Source organism: Fukomys damarensis, unplaced genomic scaffold (assembly GCF_012274545.1).
Source record: "Fukomys damarensis isolate Sample0158 unplaced genomic scaffold, DMR_v1.0_HiC HiC_scaffold_1, whole genome shotgun sequence".
NCBI classification, from domain to species: domain Eukaryota; kingdom Metazoa; phylum Chordata; class Mammalia; order Rodentia; family Bathyergidae; genus Fukomys; species Fukomys damarensis.
In genome coordinates, this window is record NW_022900913.1 from 18,796,838 (window position 1) to 18,816,277 (window position 19,440).

General features: G+C 33.3%; 1 protein-coding gene across 2 annotated transcripts in view; it reads right to left on the reverse strand.

Annotated features, from left to right (window-relative positions):
- Positions 1 to 19,440, reverse strand: part of Cdh10 (cadherin 10) — a 172,586-nt gene that overhangs the window by 103,826 nt on the left and 49,320 nt on the right. For both annotated transcript variants that reach the window (XM_019207452.2, XM_010623791.2), the window contains exon 2: positions 8,426 to 8,781. In XM_019207452.2, the coding sequence (XP_019062997.1) occupies positions 8,426 to 8,656 (231 nt within the window). In that variant the 5' untranslated portion in view covers positions 8,657 to 8,781. The remainder of the gene's footprint in view (positions 1 to 8,425; positions 8,782 to 19,440) is intronic.

The following is a 19,440-nucleotide window of genomic DNA, read 5'->3' on the forward strand; positions in this document are numbered from 1 at the left end:
TATTTCTATCAATAAGATAAAGTCATCAAAAGCAATTTCACTTCTTCCTTACCGAATTAGATATCCTTTGTTTCTTTTTCTTGATTAACTATTCTGGCCAGAATTACTGCTAGCAGTGAATTGAGTAAAAGTTATTAGAATTCTCACCTCAGATCTTGTTCCTGGGAAAAAGATCACTTTTCAGGGGAAAAAAATATCACTTTTCAGAATTTACATAGATGTTAATGGTGGAATTTTCATACGTGGCCATTAGAGTTTCAAAATAATCCCTTCCATGTCTTACTTTTGAGATTTTCTCTTTGTTATGAATAGATATTAAATTTTGTCAAATTCTTATTCTTCAATCATACATTTTTATCTTTTGTGATGTTAATATTGTGTAGAACAATGTTTTTATTTTTTAAATTCAATTAATTTTATTGGTACATTTAAGGTATAGAATATAATGAAGGGAGGGCAGGTGTAGAACAATTATTGTTTCTCATAAGTTAAATCATCTTTGTATTTAAGTTTAAACATCGTTTGATCAAGAATGAATATTTTTCATGTATTCTGGAATGTTTTTTAAAAATATTTTGTTGGGGACATTTTCATCTATGTTAATCAGGGATACTGGTCTATAATTTTCTGGGTAATGTTTGCCTCATACAATGAATTTAGAAGTATTTCCTCATGTCAATTTTTGAAGAATTTTAGAATTATTGATAATAGTTCTTTGTTTAGGAGAATTTCTCTGGGAAGCCATTTGTTTCTAGACTTTCTTTGATGGGAAATTTTTAATGGATTCATTCTTACAGAGTATTGCTCTGACCACATATTTTTTCTGTCTTAGCCTTAGCAGGCTGGGCATTTTCAAGAATTGTCAATTTCTTCAAGGTTAACTAACTTGTTGAGGTACACATCTTCATAGCAACTTATTTTGACCCTTTGAATTTTTGTTGTGTTACTTGTATTTTATATTTTGTTTCTACTTCTAATTATTTGAATATTTTTTAATTTATTATATCTATAGGCTAAAGGATTGTCAGGTTTATATTTGCAAGAGTAAAGCTTTTGTTTCACTGATATCTTTTATTTTCTTCTTTTTTTGTTTGTTTATTGCAGTTTTTACGATTTTGTCTTCTATGGATTTTGGGCATGGTGTGTATTTTTCCATTTATTGGGGTATAATTTAAAAATCTTTGTTAGAACTCTTTCTGTCCTTCTGATGTGGACCTTAATTGCTATAAATTTCCTTCTTTGAATTACATCTGTTGTATCCTGTAAGTTTCAGTATATTGTTTCTATTTCCATTTATCTCGTGATTTTTTTAAATTTCCCATTTATTTTTTGCACCATATTTGTTCAGGAGCATATCAATTAATTTCTACATATTTATGACTTCTAAAATTTTCTAACATTATTGATTTTTAGTTTTACCCCATTATATTCACCAAAGCTGCTGCACATAATTACAAGCACAACGCATTTGTTAAGACTTTATTTCTGGCACAGCATATAAGCTATCTAGGAGAATATTTCATGTGTACTTGGAAAGAATGGGTAATATGTTGATGTTGGATTCAACATAGTCTGCTTATGTTCTAGGTCCAGTTGATTTAAAATATTGTTCAAGTTCACCATCACGAAAAGATTTTATTTCCAAAAAATTAAGAATTTTTTTGTTGCAGTCAACTTTTGAGATTTGAGCCTTCAATTAAAAATGTTAATAGGATATCTATCTTGCATTACTTTGCAAGTGAAAATGAATAATAAAACTGTACATAAGACTGACATTTAATACCAATTCTAAATCATCACTGAAACATGATACAACTATAATGTTAGAATGTTAAAATGGTTAAACCAGTGTTATGTGATGATGTGAATGTTAACTTGAACTAGTGTGGCTTCTCTAAGTGATCACAGACATTAGATACACTTTCAATTTCATAGACTCTGTAATCTGCAAACCCATTATTGGGATTGTCGTATTCTGCTATGCACATCTGAAATATATACCTCAAGGCTTTCCTGAATACCACTTTTTAAAAAGATGCTATGAATACTACTTTATTAAGAAAAAATTGCTATAGTAAGATTTCAGAATACAGCTATATTTTCCCTATATAAGTACTGGCTAAATTTTCACTGCATTCAGAGTTATACACATTGTATATACATTTAAACGTAAAGACAAGTAGCTTGCCTGAAAAACATTATCGGGGTTCTGCAGGGTGTGCCTCCCCGGTAAAATGCTTCGTTAACATCTACTTCATTGTTACTATAAAAGTCATTGAAGACTCTGACTCATGTTCTCTTTTTATGCCATCTTTTTACTTCAGGTAAACTATTTTTTTTTTCATCTAGATGTATAGTCATCGGGAAGATATTTGTAATCATTCAATCTTTATAACAAGGTAATCTAAAGAAATCTGGCAAGATCTACTTTATGATCCTGATTTATTTCCTTCCAGTAAATTACCTACTACATTTTGGCTGCATATATTTTGTGGCTGGAGTTGACAGGATTCAATTTTGAAATGACTACATCCCAAAAGCCCTGATTCCCTAACTACTGTCCTACCAACACATTCAATAATGAATGAGCTTTTTAATGTTTTGAATGTAGGTTTCTTTGTTATATTTGCATAAGGTTTTAAAACCGGGAGAATTTTAGATTCAAAATTAGTCACATTTTAGTAATAAAAACATCCAAAACTGTATTTTCTACTCTCTGAATTTTCTTAAAATGTAGTTTGCTTGTTTGTTTGTTTGTTTGTTTGCTATTTTTTCAACTGGTCATTGAATATCTGTTTCATTCTAGGAAAAATCCAAACGTAAGCCAGGCATGGTGGCACACATCTGTAATCCTGGCACTCAGAAGGCTAATGCAGCAGGATCACTGTGAGTTTGAGACCAGCCTGGGCTGCATAGTTCCAGGTCAGTCTCAACTGCATAGTGAGACCCTGTCTCAAAAAACCAATAAAAAAATAAATAAATAAGTAAATTAAATTTTTTAAAAATCCAAAGGTAAAACTCTATCTTAGCTCCAGTCATTCTTTTCAGATCTCTGCTCAGCTGATTTCATAGTGTTCAAACGTTTCAGGTGAAAAATGGCAAAGGACCATGTATTGGGCACAGTTAGTAGTTCTGGATTTTTGGATGTTGAAATTTTTGGGAATCTCCGAAGTTCACTTTGAAGAAATTATGTGAGATCTTTCCTGAAGATACTCAGGTGATCAGTTCTTTATAAAGCACAGTCAATCAAAGAACCTTTCTATAAAAGGTATACTGACAGTAGTTAAAAGTAGGTTCATATAAGGCAAATTTCAAAATTATTTTTGGGGTTTCTGGGGGGTTGATTTGTTTTGTCTGGCTTCAGTGAAGATGTCTATTTATTTATTCATCATTTATTTATACGTTTCAGGTATACATAATGATGACATTCATCGTATGGAATTTGTACCTGTATATGATATATCTTGCTGTTTCTTTTTCCTATTACCCCTTCCCTTGGACCCCATTTCCCTTTCTTATGTACAAAATTGTTTTATTTCTACTTTTTTTTCAGGTACCAAGGAATGGAACATGGGGATATTTTGCACCTATTTTTCTGTTCTTGATTTTTGGATTTTCAGCTGTGTTTTAGAAAAAAAAGAAAAGCCTCTAACTCTCTGTTACCTTTATTTTTTGTGTGTTTCCTCTGCTAAAGTAGGACGTTTATGAATGGAGAAATTACATATTACCCACTATGTACAGAGTAACAACACAGTTCCTACTTGGTCCTCTGGAAATGCCCTGAGACAATAATTATTTCAGGCACAGTGGTCACAGCCCACAGGCTACAGGGAAGGAGGCCTGAGGAAGAAGACCGCTATGTGCATTAAAGCAGGAGAGAAGTTCTTGATAGAAGTCCAAGCTGCAAAAAGCAAATATCGATGGCAACTCTGAAGAAAAGAAAGGAGATCATAACTGATGGCAGTCCAGGAACTCAAACTTATAAAGAAGGAAAATTAAGATTGCATTTTTAAGAGAAATGGAAAAATTCTGACAAATGCTCGAAAATATCTTCTCGTCTTAAAGCTGTTGATCTCAACAATGGGAAAATTCTATGAAGGTCTGTCTTGCACATTGTCGATTGCTTAGTAGCAGTCCTGTCCAATACCAATAACACACACACGCGCACGTACACACACACACACCCCAAGATTCAAAAAACAAACACCCCCAGGCTGATAAAAAATCATTCTCAGAACCCTAATTCAGAAAATTCTGAGTTCATCACACTCAATTATGAAGTGGAGGCAAATGAGAAAGAACTGAAAGAATAGGGGTGAGATGGATGGGCAAAATATATGACCCATCCCATCACCTGGGTTTAAAGTAAAAAAACTGTGAAGTGAAGTCCTTAAAAAACAAATTACTAGCTAGATGCATGTACAAACAAGAGCCGCTATTCCAAATTGACAAAGCATGTCAGGAGCCAGTGTTTCCCTTTGCTATTCGCGATGGAGGATGCATGCTGATCTTGGGTTATGTATTGCACAAGGATAAACTATTGCTAGGGTGTGCAGGATGATGTTCCTTAGGGTAAAATGGGACCTAAGGGAAGTATCAGAACAACATTGTAACTACTATTGTATTCTTAAATTACTAACATGCAAAACTACGATTTCTCAATTAATCCTTTAAAGCTGTTTTTGAAGAGAACTATAATTTAAGAATGTGATGAAATGGAAATAAAGTTTTTGTAAATAGAGAAAGTTGAAGGGGGTGAAGGAGGGCAGGGATAAGGGGAAAAAAATGAGAACCAAGATAGTCACTTAAGGGTGCAAGATCCAAATGATAAGTGTAACTGTACTGTATACTTTAAACGTACGAATAAATTCAATGTGAAAATATATGAGTTTAAGAAATAGGTGAACATGGTATCAATTTTTTCAAGAATGCTAAACAAGTTAGAATTTGATAGAAGTTATGGTTTGAAAACTCACCTGACACACATATTCTATGCTAAGAGAAGGATATTAGTGAGTTATTATTTATTCATGTTAACCAAAAACCCTCAAAATCTGTTCTGTCTCTGGATGGGAATGTTGTCCTTTAGTCGTGAAGATATATATCTCCATAGAAAACAATTGCTTTACTTCTTGAAATGAATTGTTCTACTACGCTGACTCAGAATTAGATTTATTTTTGCCATTTTATGTTCCTAATTGTTTGGTACTTTAGGATTTTTCTCAACTACTGGTTTTCCTTAAAATCTATTTTTATATGTTTTTCACAGCTTGAAACTAATTATTATGCAAAATGCAAATTTTTTGCAATAAATAGTCATTAATTGCTTGGAACTGTGCCTTTATTAGAGTTCACAGTGAACTAGGCACAATAGGGTTTGATTTTATTATTTCTTTTGCAATTGAAGATATAGAAACTGATAAATTTGAAATTACTTCTTCAGGGCAATTGTTTCAGGAAACAGCATAGTCTGATTACAAACTACATATAAAGATAGCAAGGTAATAAAATAAGTTCGCAATCAAAATGTTTCTCAAATCTTTTACTGGCAAAATTAAAAAATATGAAACTTCGGTAATACGAAGGCAAAGGTCAAAGTAGGTTATTGGAAACTTGAATTTGTAAGCCTGTGATTTAGAAGGTGAGGGAAGGGGACAAATGTACCGAAAGTCTCTGTGTGTTGCTATTCATACAGGATATTTTGCTTAACTCATGGAAAATAGAATTTACGCTGGATATAATTTGCTTTGAACTCATTTTGCTGACTGATTTTAAGGAAATCTCTTCTTGGTCTTTGAGAGCTGAGCAGACTGACTGACATTTTAATGGAGTCATGGCAGTTACATGTATCCACAATCTCTGTCTCCTTTTCTCGTTTCTTCCTTTTATTCCTTCTTTTTTTTTTCTAAAAGAGTTTGAAAATACAGTACACTTTACATTCAAACATAATAGCATTGCTAAGAGTGAATACATATGTGTTTACTGGAAGAGTCATAATTTTTATTTGTTTCTCAGAAAATGAGGGTCAAGAGGAAGCTTCGAAAGAGAAGTAGTGGCAAATCAAGGCTTCATCTTATGTCTCTTGTCAATTATATACTTTTCCAGATTGCGCTCAGTTTTCACTTCATAGCCAACGATACATTCAGTCTGAGAGATTACACTCACTCTGTCTAGGTCTTAGATGCCAGTTGTTTGGATGTTTTTCTCTCCCTCCACACTCTGCTGACCCTATGAGTATTGTCCACAGCTCCATTGCCTGTTCTGAGCTCCTGAACATCCCCCACTACAACAGATGTCTCTATCTCAACATAGGTCATCACTGCAACACACTCTGTGCCTCTCTCTAAACCACGCCGGACACAGAAAGACTCAGCTTCAATGCCTGTTTCACAGAAAGTAAAGCTGAAAGAAAAAATTCTGAAAGAAAAAAACAAACAACCACATAGCAAATTTACTAAAATGGCATTTGAAAGGGATTTTAGGTTTTTTTGGACTTTATGACTAAAATGTATCTTAATTTCAACTCATTAAAATGAGTGTTTTAAAATTCTTTGTATATGAAAATAGGAATTTAAATTGTTTAATTATTGAATGTATTTGGCACAATATTATACTCTAGTATTGACAAAACATCTTAAAATATTTAGTTTCTAGTCTATTATTGGAATGAACTACAGAATCTATAAAATAAACTTGAGACAAGTAATAAAACATAGATATCTGTGCCCTTATGATTAGGTTCAGAAAATCTATTTATAGCTGAGAACTGATGTATAATAGCTCAGCATGTACTGTATAGAAAAGAACTAGTGTGAAATCCATAAGTTCCCTGTGTCTATAGGTTTATTAAAGAGTTTTATGCTTTTCTTTTATAAAGGAGGGCAGAAAGAATAAAACTTAAGCTGCACATCAAGATGTATGTATAAATTAAGAATTTGAAGTCTTAATTGTCCACATTGATTTAAAATTCTAGACTAATTTTCTCTGTCAAAGAGACAAGTGGCACCAGGTGGCCAGGGCAATTCAATTCAATATGACTAGTTAATTCAATCTGCTAAACAGTTATTAAGCTCTACTCTAAGAGATATAGACAGAAATATGAAGTAAATTTCTTGATTACAGTACTGACATTCTGCAGGTGATGAAAAGAGAAAAGCAATAGGTATGATATCATGTGGTGTATATAATGCAGTGAGAGGTCAGTTTACCAACTTTATTAACTCCTCATTTAGGACTAAATGAAGGGAAACAGATGGAAATAGCTCAGACAAATGCTATGTCCAGCAAGAACCAAACGAAACTATTTCTAGTTTCTATGCTTGTGATTTCTGTTATCACATTTTTATGGTTGTTTTCATAACTGAAAGATTTCTTGCTGCAAAATCCATAAAATTAACCTTCAGACTGCATTCTCAAATCATTTAATCAGGGAGTATTGTGATAATACTGCTATTTCTTACAATTTGCTAAGATTGGCGTAGGTTTTTGTTTCTTTACCTTGATCTTCGTAGCCAATATATTTCATTTTTAATGTCATCCCTTCCATATTACCAGTTATTTTAAAGAGACAATAAGAATTGGAATATGACAAAACCTACTGGGTTTTAAAAAGACTGAAAATAGCTGGGCATGGTGGTGCACACTTGCAATCCCAGTGAACGGAGGTTGAGACAGGAAGATCACCATGAGCTCAAGGCCGGCCTAGGGTACTTAGTGAATTGAAGGGCAGCCTGAATTACACAGAGACACTGTTTCAAAAAGCAAACAAACCAATAAAATCAATGAAAACATATTCTCTGAAAAATGGGTTTTCTTGAAAAATAAAAACTGAGCACAATTGTAATAAATAGCACTCTTTCCTTTCCACCCCATATTGCAATAAGTAAATAACTTTTACTGGCTTAATTTACTTTATACAATGGCACCCATGTTGTTAATTAAGAAAAATAAAGAATTCAAATATCTGCAAAATATGTTACTCTAAATGAACAAGATTTTTGCTTATGAGTTTTTAATAGCATTTGCTATTTTGTACTGTAAAGTGATGAAAATATATTTTATACATATACATATATCTTCTCTTCCTCACTGAACTTAAAAGTACACACACATATACATGTAGCTATTTATATGATGTGGTAAGATATAGCTTTGATTGCTTTCTAAGTATAAATTCAAAAACTGCAATTTTAATACCTATTTGATACATGAGTTATAGGGCAGAGTTAATATAATAAATGAGCTCTTGCATGTAATATGTTGTATTTAGCCCATTGTTTTTCAAACTAAAATTATACTACATAAAAAAATCCTTTGGAGTTGTTTAAAGAATCAAATTTATAAGAACCATACTCCTAAAGACCTTGAGCTTTCCTTACTAAACACATAAAATAAGGACACAAATATTTACCTGTGATAGACTTACCTTGCCCACATACTGATAATCAGATCCTGTGTACTCCTCCAGTAAGAAAAATTGATTCCACATCCAGCCACGTTTTTGACGATGCAGAATTTTTCCATCATTCCTCGGTCCACGTGTGCCTAAAATCCTTCTCTGAGGCTCAGGAGTCCTTCTGAACATTATCTCTGGAGAACACAAATGTGGCAGCCATACCCAGAGTAGAAAGAGTCTCAAAAATTGGTATATTGTCATAGTTCACCTTGTAGCAAATCCCAACGTGGATGAAGAGGAAGTAGTCCTACTTTACCAGATTGGATTTTACAGTGTTTCAGCTGGTTTCCAGCATTTCATCAGTGATTTGTACATCTTTCCACAAGCTTCAAACAATAAACAAACAAACAACAAATAAAAAGTCAGTTGACAACATTATGACTCTTACTCATCAATTTAAATTTAACATGTCAATGATTTGCTAATAATAGCAATCAAAACATTTTTTTCTATTTTTAATACGATTGGTCTGCCAAAACATTTCTTGTTTCATGAAGTATGTACAATTTGTAAAATACAACTGCAAATAATTTCAAACAAATTCTAAAGTAGAACCATAATTACATTTTCATTTTTCTTTTGCTATTTTAAAAGTTTTCAAGAATTATAATTATTATATAGTGGAAAGATGGACTTTATTTTGCATAAAATTTCCAGTGTAATTTAACGTAAATTAAAACTTTGAAAATAAAATACGGATGCAAAAAACAACAGGAGTCACACATTACTTATGAAACACCACGATATTAAGTTTTGGGTTTTGTAAATAGTGCCACGGTTTCTTCAAATATAGCCTTATGTATATAGGTCAAAGTAAAACCAGAAAAAGAACAAAACACATAAAAAGCAGCAATGCTTCAGTTGATGGACTCTCCTCTCTTTTTCAGGAAGTCTGTGGGATACTGGGGTTTTCCTAGAACACAGAAGAGTTCACTACTAGAGCGAATCAATCTGTAAAGTAATGAAGACCAGTGGGCAGGAAGACTTCATCATGTCCCAGCTGTACCGTGCACTTCTAACCAGTGCACTGCCACCACCCTGCTCTAGAAATCTATGAAGCCCAGGGGCTCAGGGTGGCAATTATCTATTCACTATTCTCTACCCTGCTCCAGTATTTTCTCAACAAAATCTCCAACATAATTTCATTAAAATGTGAGGTAGGGAAGTCCCTTCACTGTACAGAACACTCTTCGGGCTTCTGATCTCAATTTGACTAAAAACCAAAGTCTACTCCAAAATACGGCACTGTGCTTCGAACCACCTGTCGCTTTTCCGAACTGTTTCACTTGATTTCTTCACCTCAGCTTCCACCTGATTCTTCTTCTCCCACAAGGTCCTTGCTTCACCCCGCAGCACAGCGCACGTGCTTCTTTCCTTAAGCAGGACCTTTCTACTTTTCTCCTGTATCTGAAAGGCTTTTCTTTCAAGAGCCGCTTGGAGCCCCTGCATCCTTCAGGTCTTGCTGAAGTACTTTTCATACACGGCATGCACGTCATACATTATCATGTATATTCTGCCACTCTACTAGTCTCTTGAAGGAAGAGAATTTAGGCTATTTTCTACTGTTGCATTCATTGAACCTAGCACAGAATGTTGCATATGTTAGATATTCAATAGCTAATTTAAAAGAATGAATAAGTGAATTATATGTATTATAAATTCATGTCAAAAACTACCATTACCTGTTCTGTATCTAAACACTCAAGTATGTATGTACAGAAAAGCCATTATAATTGCTTGTATCCTCATTTATCTTATTGTTGGATTATTTTTATTTTAAAATTTTGTGTGGATTTTTAAATATGTCTAAAATGAGTAGACTTTATTTTGCATTGGTCACAAAAAATGGTTTGGAAACTAAAAAGATTGGATTGCATTTGTCTTATAAAATATATCATTCCAAGTGTTCTGGTGTTTATATTTATGCTTTCCTCCACAATTATTTGTTAACAATCTGTTTACTTTTTCCTTTATTATTAAAAAAATTGAAATGCTAATGTAAATGGGCTTTAGAAATATGATTAACAGCAAAACATTTCCCTTAAATATATTAAATGACAGTGGAGCTTTACATAGCATATGAAGTCATACACCTTGATAGATGCAAACTCGATTAAAATATATCATGTAAAATATACCATGTGAAATTAAATATATCATGTAAATATATCATGTAAAATATAACATATATAAAATATATCATATATTAAAATATTGCATGAAATACTCTACTTGAAGTTTAGCAATTATCTGATGCACAGAATTATTTTAAATTCCAAAGCACTGACTTTACACAAAATGATTAGATTTTAAGAGGTATAAACATTTATCAAACACACTTTGTCATTTTTATGCATCAGGATATAATACATGGTATTTTCTAGAAACTTACACTGTTTCTAAAAGAAGTGCTTGTCTAATTGAGTTTTTACTGTCTTTAAAAAAGTAGTAAAATTTATTGAAATAAATCACTCATTTCATATTTTTCTGTTCTTTTAATCTACTAGCAACTACATTTTATATCAGTGATCACTTCTAAAAAAAAGACATACTTTCTAGTAATTTAAAAGTTAAAGCATCAGTATTTGGGGAAGAAATAAATGGGAACTGTTTTTTAAAAATTTGTCAATAAGTAATTGGAGCTCCACCTTATGATTGAGAGCATTCTTTTTGTCTATGCTGTTTTCAATTGTTCAATAACAAAATAACTAATGAATTTTAACACAATGCATAGTTTGAAATAATCAAAATATATTTAAATTGTATTTTGCATAAAAACTATTTCACACAAACATTACGTAAAAATAGAACGTTACATTAAGCCATAACTTAATTTGCCCAAAGTAATTTTCCCTGAAATAATCTACAAAGTTAGGAGCCTATATGTAGACATTTCAAAACATTGCTTATTTATTATCAGTGCTAATTAAAGTTATAGAACATCTTTGACATTTATGCTTAACTCAGTACAATTATGAGATGCTTACTTGATACATTTTGTTATTTGTTTGTTCTTTCTTCAGGTCTTGCAGCCTTTTTTTCCCCTTTCATTATGCCACAACACTATTTTAAATAATCATTACTTCATGAAAAAGAACTCGCAACTTTTTCCGACAGGTTTTCATAACCTCAATCTTTCTTATTTAAAATATATCCTACAGGGTTTTACCTAATTAATTTTCCAAAACCCATTTCACCATGACTGAAATCAATTAAAAATTCCGAACATGTCTACTGCTGTGAACATCTGAATTTCCTATTTTATTGCAATATCTGCAATATTTTAAAAAAATTATTTTACATTACCATGGTTCCATTCTCAAACTGCATTTCTAGTAATTTAAAAGATAAAGCATCAGTGTTTGGGGAAGGAATAACTGGGAACTGTACAACCTAATAAGCAGCAATTTAAGAAGCTACTCCTTGCATTTATAAACTACTTTCCCACTAATATATACACATCAATATTGTTCAGGTGATTATATCTTATTGAATTTCCCTCAGCAAATAGCATGCTGTTAAGAATACATACACATATCAGCAACTAATCCTTGAATTAAGTAATTGATATTTTAAGTAGTTTTTGAATAGTTTGGATGACTTATGCTGAAAAGTAAAAGCTTAATTTTAGAATATGAAAATTTACAAGGCAGGTGTTGCATTGTTTGATCCTGTAAAGTGTTATAACTGAGAGGAGTCAAATATGTGGAGACCAAAGTAAAATACTAAATGTTATTGAAGTTAATGAAATTCTGTAATATAATTTCCAGTTAATAAAAGTTAGAAGAAATTCATTCAAAGCCCTATTTCCTTATTTTAATCTCAAAAATAATTTCCATAAAATCACATGAAAGTTAAGAGCTAATAAACCACTCTTTCGCATTCTGCATCCCCACATTTCCTGGTAATAAATGCTACTCAAATTTCCATGTACATTAAGAATCCCAGATTATGTCCTAACCTCTAATGTTCACATCCAGCCGGTCACGGGAGGGTGCATGACTGCATTATCGACACTCTCCAGAGTTGATGTGAAGGCCATGGGACCACATGTTTTGAACAGCAAAGTTATAGGACTCGGTCCTTAAAGCATACTCAAAATGTGTTTATGACTTTTTCCTTTAGTATTGCAATGCCCAGTATGTGATCTACTCTAGCAATGGAAAAATAAAATATATAGTGACAACAGTCAGAAAGTCAGAACACTATTTCTAAATTATCTTATTTTTCTAATGCTTTTAACCAGTAAACTGTGATTAAGTCAGCACCCACTACAGCAACTTATCTCTTGATCATACCATAAACTGTGTTTTCCTTTATAAGTATATTTCAAAGCATTTGTCTCACTGACTTCATTTCACTGTTGTAATCCCAAGGTTTTCATCATTCCTCTGAAATACTTGAAATACTTTGAAATAAGGATTACTTCCTCTAAAAACTATAGAATTTATTCTGTGAGAGATCAAGAAAAGCTGATCGCAGAAGACAATAAAATAGGTATTTTGGAAAATCTGATCTACTAATTAAGTCTTCACATTATCACAGCTGATCACTTCAGCTACAATCCATCCTTGGTTAATAAAAATAATTAGTCATTCATCAGTCAGTTCATTATGTTAATTAGAGTACCAACGGATGAGATTTATTCTAAATTCTCTGTGTATAACAGTAAAAGAAAATGCTAAAATTACTGAGACCAAATCCAAGTCTATAAGAGTGAATAATTTATTCCTTTTAAAATTTCGTACAACAAATACAGCCTAATGAAATTTCAGCATTGAGAAATAAAGGGACATATTTCAGGGGTGTTTATACAATTAAAATGAGTCAGTGCATACTAAATAGTTCCTTTTTATTCAGCTGATACCATTTTATGCACCTAGCATTTAACAGTATGTGAGATAATTGAATCAAAGCATTACACTAAAGGCTCAAATAAAATGACTCCATATGCTTGATCATATTTTCCAAGAGTTCATTACACATTACCTACTGTGTTCTAATGTCTTGGAAAATATGTGACTCCACGTTGAATATTTATCACTCTATTTTAAGTATTCTGCATATGTACTTGTGTTTAGACCGTAAATTTAAATCAGTGTCATATCTTGCATGAAAAGTTACTAATATAAGCATTCATCCAAAATGTTCAATAAATATTTCTTGAATAGTACTGAGTATCATTATTATTCTTTGTAAAACACTGCAGTATGGAGGAAATGGGCTCTCCTCCCCCAAACCAAACAAAAGCAAAAAAATACATCAAGGACTATTTATACTATTTTATCTCTAATTGTATTTTTATTTAAAGAATCAGGACTTGCATAAGATGCTGCTCCGACATTGAAACAGCGTAATCTTTCTTGAGTGAAATATGCAACAAAAATATTTACTAGTTTCAGATGAGTTTTCCAACCTCATTGGGACTGTTATCAATGCAGAAAGAATTCTAAAATGGTCTGGAGCATGCAGTTCTTCTCAGATTAACATTCCTCTTCAGGTAAAACCATTTAAATGATTTCTATTCTCCAGGAATATGACCTGCACATAATATGTTTTTCTACGCATGGTATGCACTATTATTCTCATACGATACTTTGTAAAGCCAGATGTCACTGAAATAGATTTGGTGTAGTGGGTAGTTCAAGGTGCTGCAGGGGTAAAGAGAAGCACTGGTAAATGAAGCTTATAACTTGGTGTAGCTATTTTTCTAAGACTACTGCTAATAGGTTAAAGAACAACATCCAAGAATTCTTCCTACACTCTCAACAACCTTTTTAACTCAAGCAGCAGATGTGACAGTCCCAGGTGTAACTTAATCCCTGACCAAGTTAACAGTGCCAATACAGCTGTGGCATTTCACCTGCTGTGTCCTGAAACTCTCATTTTACTGTAGCTGGAATTTAATTCATTATGTGGAGATTGGTAGCAAGAATGCTCTCAGGGAGACTTAAAGATGCTTAGATAAATGCCATCTGGTATCCAATTTTCTTGATTCAGGACTTGATTTTGTAAAACAATGAGTAAGTGACAAAGAAAGAATTTGAGGCCTTTATTTGAAATCCCACCCAAAATGTTTTTTTTTGTTTTTTGTGGGTTTTTTTGGTCATTTAATGCATTATTATTGGACAATCAAGAAAGGGATCAATAACCACAGTGGGAAGAAAGAAGTCATTAAACATAACTGCTCTTTAAGTCACTTCTATAAAGTCCTCTCTGAACACATACTAATTAGTAATGTGTAAACCAAATCAGTACACACTAATTGGTTCTACTATGTGAATGTGAAGAATGGGAACTAAATTGGGATTACAATGCTTAACATGGCTTTGTTATTGTACCTGAAAGTGAAAAATCGCTGGACAGCAGTTAATGAAAATCAAAGATTCAAACAAATAGAATATACAACTGGCCATTGAAACTAAAGTTAAAAACATATGTATTATCATCTATATGAATATAAGCATGTTGCTATTAGTCATTTTTCCCTTTACTGAGACAATAACACCTAATACAACTTAACGGAGCGGTTTATTTTGGCTCATGGTTTCAACCGACAGCTGGCTGGTTACAAGGTACAAAGGGCATGGTGGAAGCACATGGTAGAGGAAAGATATTCAACCATGGTATCTAGGAAGCAGGCACAAAAGTGCTAGCTGGGAAAAGATACACCCTTGCAGGTGGTACCCTCAGTGACCAACTCAACCAAGGCCTACCTCCTATTAGCACATGCAGGTGTGAACCTGTCATTGGATAAATCCACCTCAGAATGTACAGCACACTCCAGATCAAAACTCCTTCTGCACATAGAGAATTTGGGAGGACATTTTGGATCTAAATCATAAGACCAATCTCAGAAGGACCTTTTGGGACATTTTTGTGATAATGTCAGGTTTAAGCAAAAGAAGGAGACAAACACATCAACACAAATTTTTAACTCTAACGATGCCTCAGCATTTGCAAAATACTAAAACATCCATTTATAGACACTTATCTCTAAATGGAGGCCCCTTCCCCCGAAAAAGAACTATGCCCCAGATTATATGTCTTTAGCTGAAATACAGTGGAATAAATTTGTATCTATTTTATTTTATTGTGGCAGAGAGGAAACAGATGTGACATGTTTTGTATTTATTATAATGGCTCGTCTCAATGTGAAGTTACTGTCATCAGAGTTTTTAACTGAAAAACAACAAAAAAGGTTTACTTTTTATTTTTAAATGCTTATTTAAAATTTTTAAAGTATCCATGCTTAAATATAAACACTAGATTCTGAAACATGCTGTCAGTTATATAAACACTTCAAATATTAATCTACACTATGGTGTTTTTGCCAGTTATGGAGAGACATTTTTTTTTGTCTTTTGCTCCTCAATGAAATATGCTTAGAATTTTCACTTTACAGATAAGGCCACTGAGACACTGTAAAAGCTGCCTATATGGAGCCTGTCAAATATAAACAAACAAGCAAATAAATAAACTGAAATGTTTTGCACCATCTAAAACTGGGAATGTGTAACACAACTACCGAACTCCAGTGTGGGAAGTCTAGGGAATCTCGTTGGTGGAAAGTCTTCCTGGTGAGGCCCAGGACGGAGGACATAAAGTGTCGTGGCGAGGGCTGCTTCTCTGTGCACATGCACATGTTTGCAAGCGCATTCAAGAATTAAACCCACACGAGGGAATGGAATGGAATGGGCTCATGCTTCATGAATGACAATAATGGGTCATGAATATGTAAAGGGTAATGAGTAGGGGAAAATATGCAAAACTCAGGGTGACAAGCAGCATATGTATTAAACAAATGCAATAATTTCATTTTTCTAAGATGAATACACTCACACGTAAAATTAAGTTCTGGCCTGTTACAATGTGGCATTCCCTCAGATAATATTTCAGACATAGTTTTGTCTATATTATCCAATATTATGTTGAAACTTTCATGGACCTTTGGCAATTTCCTTGCAGGAGCTTTTCCACAATAAAAAGTACTAGAGGGTCAGGGATTTAGCTCAGTTGTTCTGCCACTTGCCTCACAAGCACAATGTCCAGCGTTTGATTCCCAGTACTAAAGCAACAACAACAGCAAAACAAAAGTGATAGAAAAAATATTTTACAGCTGCAATTTTATAAGCACGTCTACTAATACTGCAGATTTTCATTTAGAAATTTGATCTCTCATTTTTCCCCTTAAATTTATTGGTACATTTAAAACAAACAATATGGTTGCATTTATCACTGGCATCTTGTACTTTTACATGATATGTCTTGGTTCTTATTTTTTCTCCACACCCCTGCCTACCCTTCACCCCTTTCACCCTTCCTTATTTACAAAGACTTTGTTTCCATTTTTTCCATTTTCACATTTTTTCTTTTCCCTTATTTCCTTTCCCCCTCCCCACTTACCCTTTAACTGTTTCTTCCTATTTTACCCTCTCAATTATACCATTTGAACCTTATTTACATTTTTTTCATTGACTTTATTGGTACTTTTTAAGTATAGGGTACAGTTACACTCATCATTGGGATCTTGTACCTTTATATGACAGATCGTGGTTCTCATTTTTCCCCTTGTCCCTGCCCTCCCTTCACCCCACTCCCCTATTTACAAAGACTGTTTCTAATTTTTTCCTTTTCTCATATTTTTTATTTTCTTTTATTTCCTTTCCCCTGCCCTTACCACTACCCCCTGCACCTTTGGCCTTTTCTTCCTATTTCACATTGTCCATTACGCAATTTGGATCTTATTTAAACTTTTAGTTTTTCACACCAGAGAAACTATTCAGTATTTACTCAAGTGTGCCCTATTTATTTCACTTAAGAGTATAGCCTCAATCTGTGTCCATTTAGTTATGTCTCTAGTTTAATCACACTTTATGGCTGAGTAGTACTGAATTTTATAGAAAAAAAATGCATCTTCATTCAGTCTCCTGTTGATGAGCATTTGGGTTGTTTGCAAGTTTTAGCTATTACGAACTGTACCGCTATAAACATGGGGGAACATATGGGATAATTCTTTAAATGTTTTGGGAAGATACCCAACAGAGGGATAGCTGGGTCAAATGGGACCTCTAATCCCAGTTCTTTGAAGTATCACCATATTGATTTCCTCAGCAGTTGTACCAGTCTGCACTCCCACCTACAATGGAGAAGGGTTCCTATCTCCCCATAGCCGTGCCAGCAATTGTTATTGGTTGATTTCTTGATAGCAGCCATTATTTCTGCAGTAAGGTGGAACTTCAGTGTTGTTTTAATGTACATCTCTTGAATGAATGGTAATGTTGAACATTTTTTCATATATTTATTTGCTGCTTTTACTTGCTTGTCTGAGAAATGTCTGTTCATTTCAGATGCCCACTTTTGAGTTGGGTCTTTGTATTTGGTGGATCTGATTTTTTGCAGTTATTTATATATTCTAAAGAGTAGTCCTTTGTCGGAGGAGTAGCTGGTAAAATTTATCCCACATTGTAGGTTTTCTCCTTGCTGCATTAGTGGTTTCTCTTGCACTGCAAAAACTTTTTAATACAATGAGATCCCAGTTGTTGATTCTTTGTGCAAGTTCTCATGCTGCTGAGGATTTTTTCATAAGGTATTTTCCTATGCCAATGTCTTCAAGAGTTCTACCTAATTTATTTTCCAGTAAGTTCAGTATTTCTGTTTTGATATTTAGATCTTTAATCCACTTGCATTTTAGTTTAGTGCACAGTGAAAAATATGGATCTAGTTTTAATATTGGACAAGTTGAAATCCAGTTCTTTCAACACAGTTTATTAAACAGGCTATCTTTCTTCCATTGAGGATGGTTCGCTCCTCTGTCAAAGATGAGTCAGCTGAGTATGTCTGGTGGTGTTTTGGCATGTTCTCATCTATTCCATTGATCTTTGGGTCTATTTCTTTGCCAGTACCATGCTGTTTTTATCAGAGTGGCTTCATAGTACAGTTTCAAATTGGGGATTGTAATACCCCATGCCATGTCTCTGTTGCCTAGAATGGATTTTGCTACTGTAGGTCTCTTCTGGTTCCAAATGAAATGTTCAATTGTTTTCCAATGTTCTGTGAAATATACTGTTGGGATTTCAATCAGAATTGCATTGAATCTGTATAGCAGTTTTAGAAGCATGGTCATTTTCACTTTGTTTAAAAGCAATTAAAACATTTCACTAGCCCCTAAAAGGATAATGACTCATCATCTCTGTACCTACTTTTTGTAAAGGAGAAGTCAAGCCTGGTCTTGTAGCAAATATGCTCATGGACTTTTGAGCCCAGCTTCAAAACCCACCTCAGAATTTATTTTTCATATGAGTTAATCTGACAGCTATGTATAGTTTCACAAGGAATGTCATGTGATGTACTCCATCTCAAACAGTTACTGTTATGATCATGAATATTTTGGTTGCTAAATTCAACTTGCACTGCCCTGTATTATGCTCTGCATAACTTAGTAATAAACACTTTATTATGAGTAAAACTCACACTTTAATGCATTTATCTAGGAGACTTTCAGTTCACTAAGCACAAATAAGATGCATGAATTGGGAATGAGAAATATTTGATGCGGCAGCGAGAAATATACGACCTACAGACTGAAGAAGTATTTGGATTCATGTGGTAAGTTTCTGGGTCAAAAATATTTGCTAAAATATTAAATACAATTCGTGCTTACATTCTATAGACTGATTTTTATTGGGAAAATGCCATTAACATGTCAAATTTCAAGAATAAATTTCTCTTTCAAGTCTCCTTGAGAACAAAGTTTCAATAGCTAATTCCCCCTTTTCAATAATTGTGTCACTGGAGAGAAAGTATGTAACTTAAAAAAGAAGGATTATTTTTTCCCTTTAAAAGTAAGGATATATTTAGTAGTAGTTGTCTCTACTCTCATAAACTTCACACTCTGAATTGGACTCTATCAATTCCTGGTTCCTCCCCCAGGCATTTCAACTGCAATACAGATTGCAGACATTCATGTCATAAGACACTGGAGA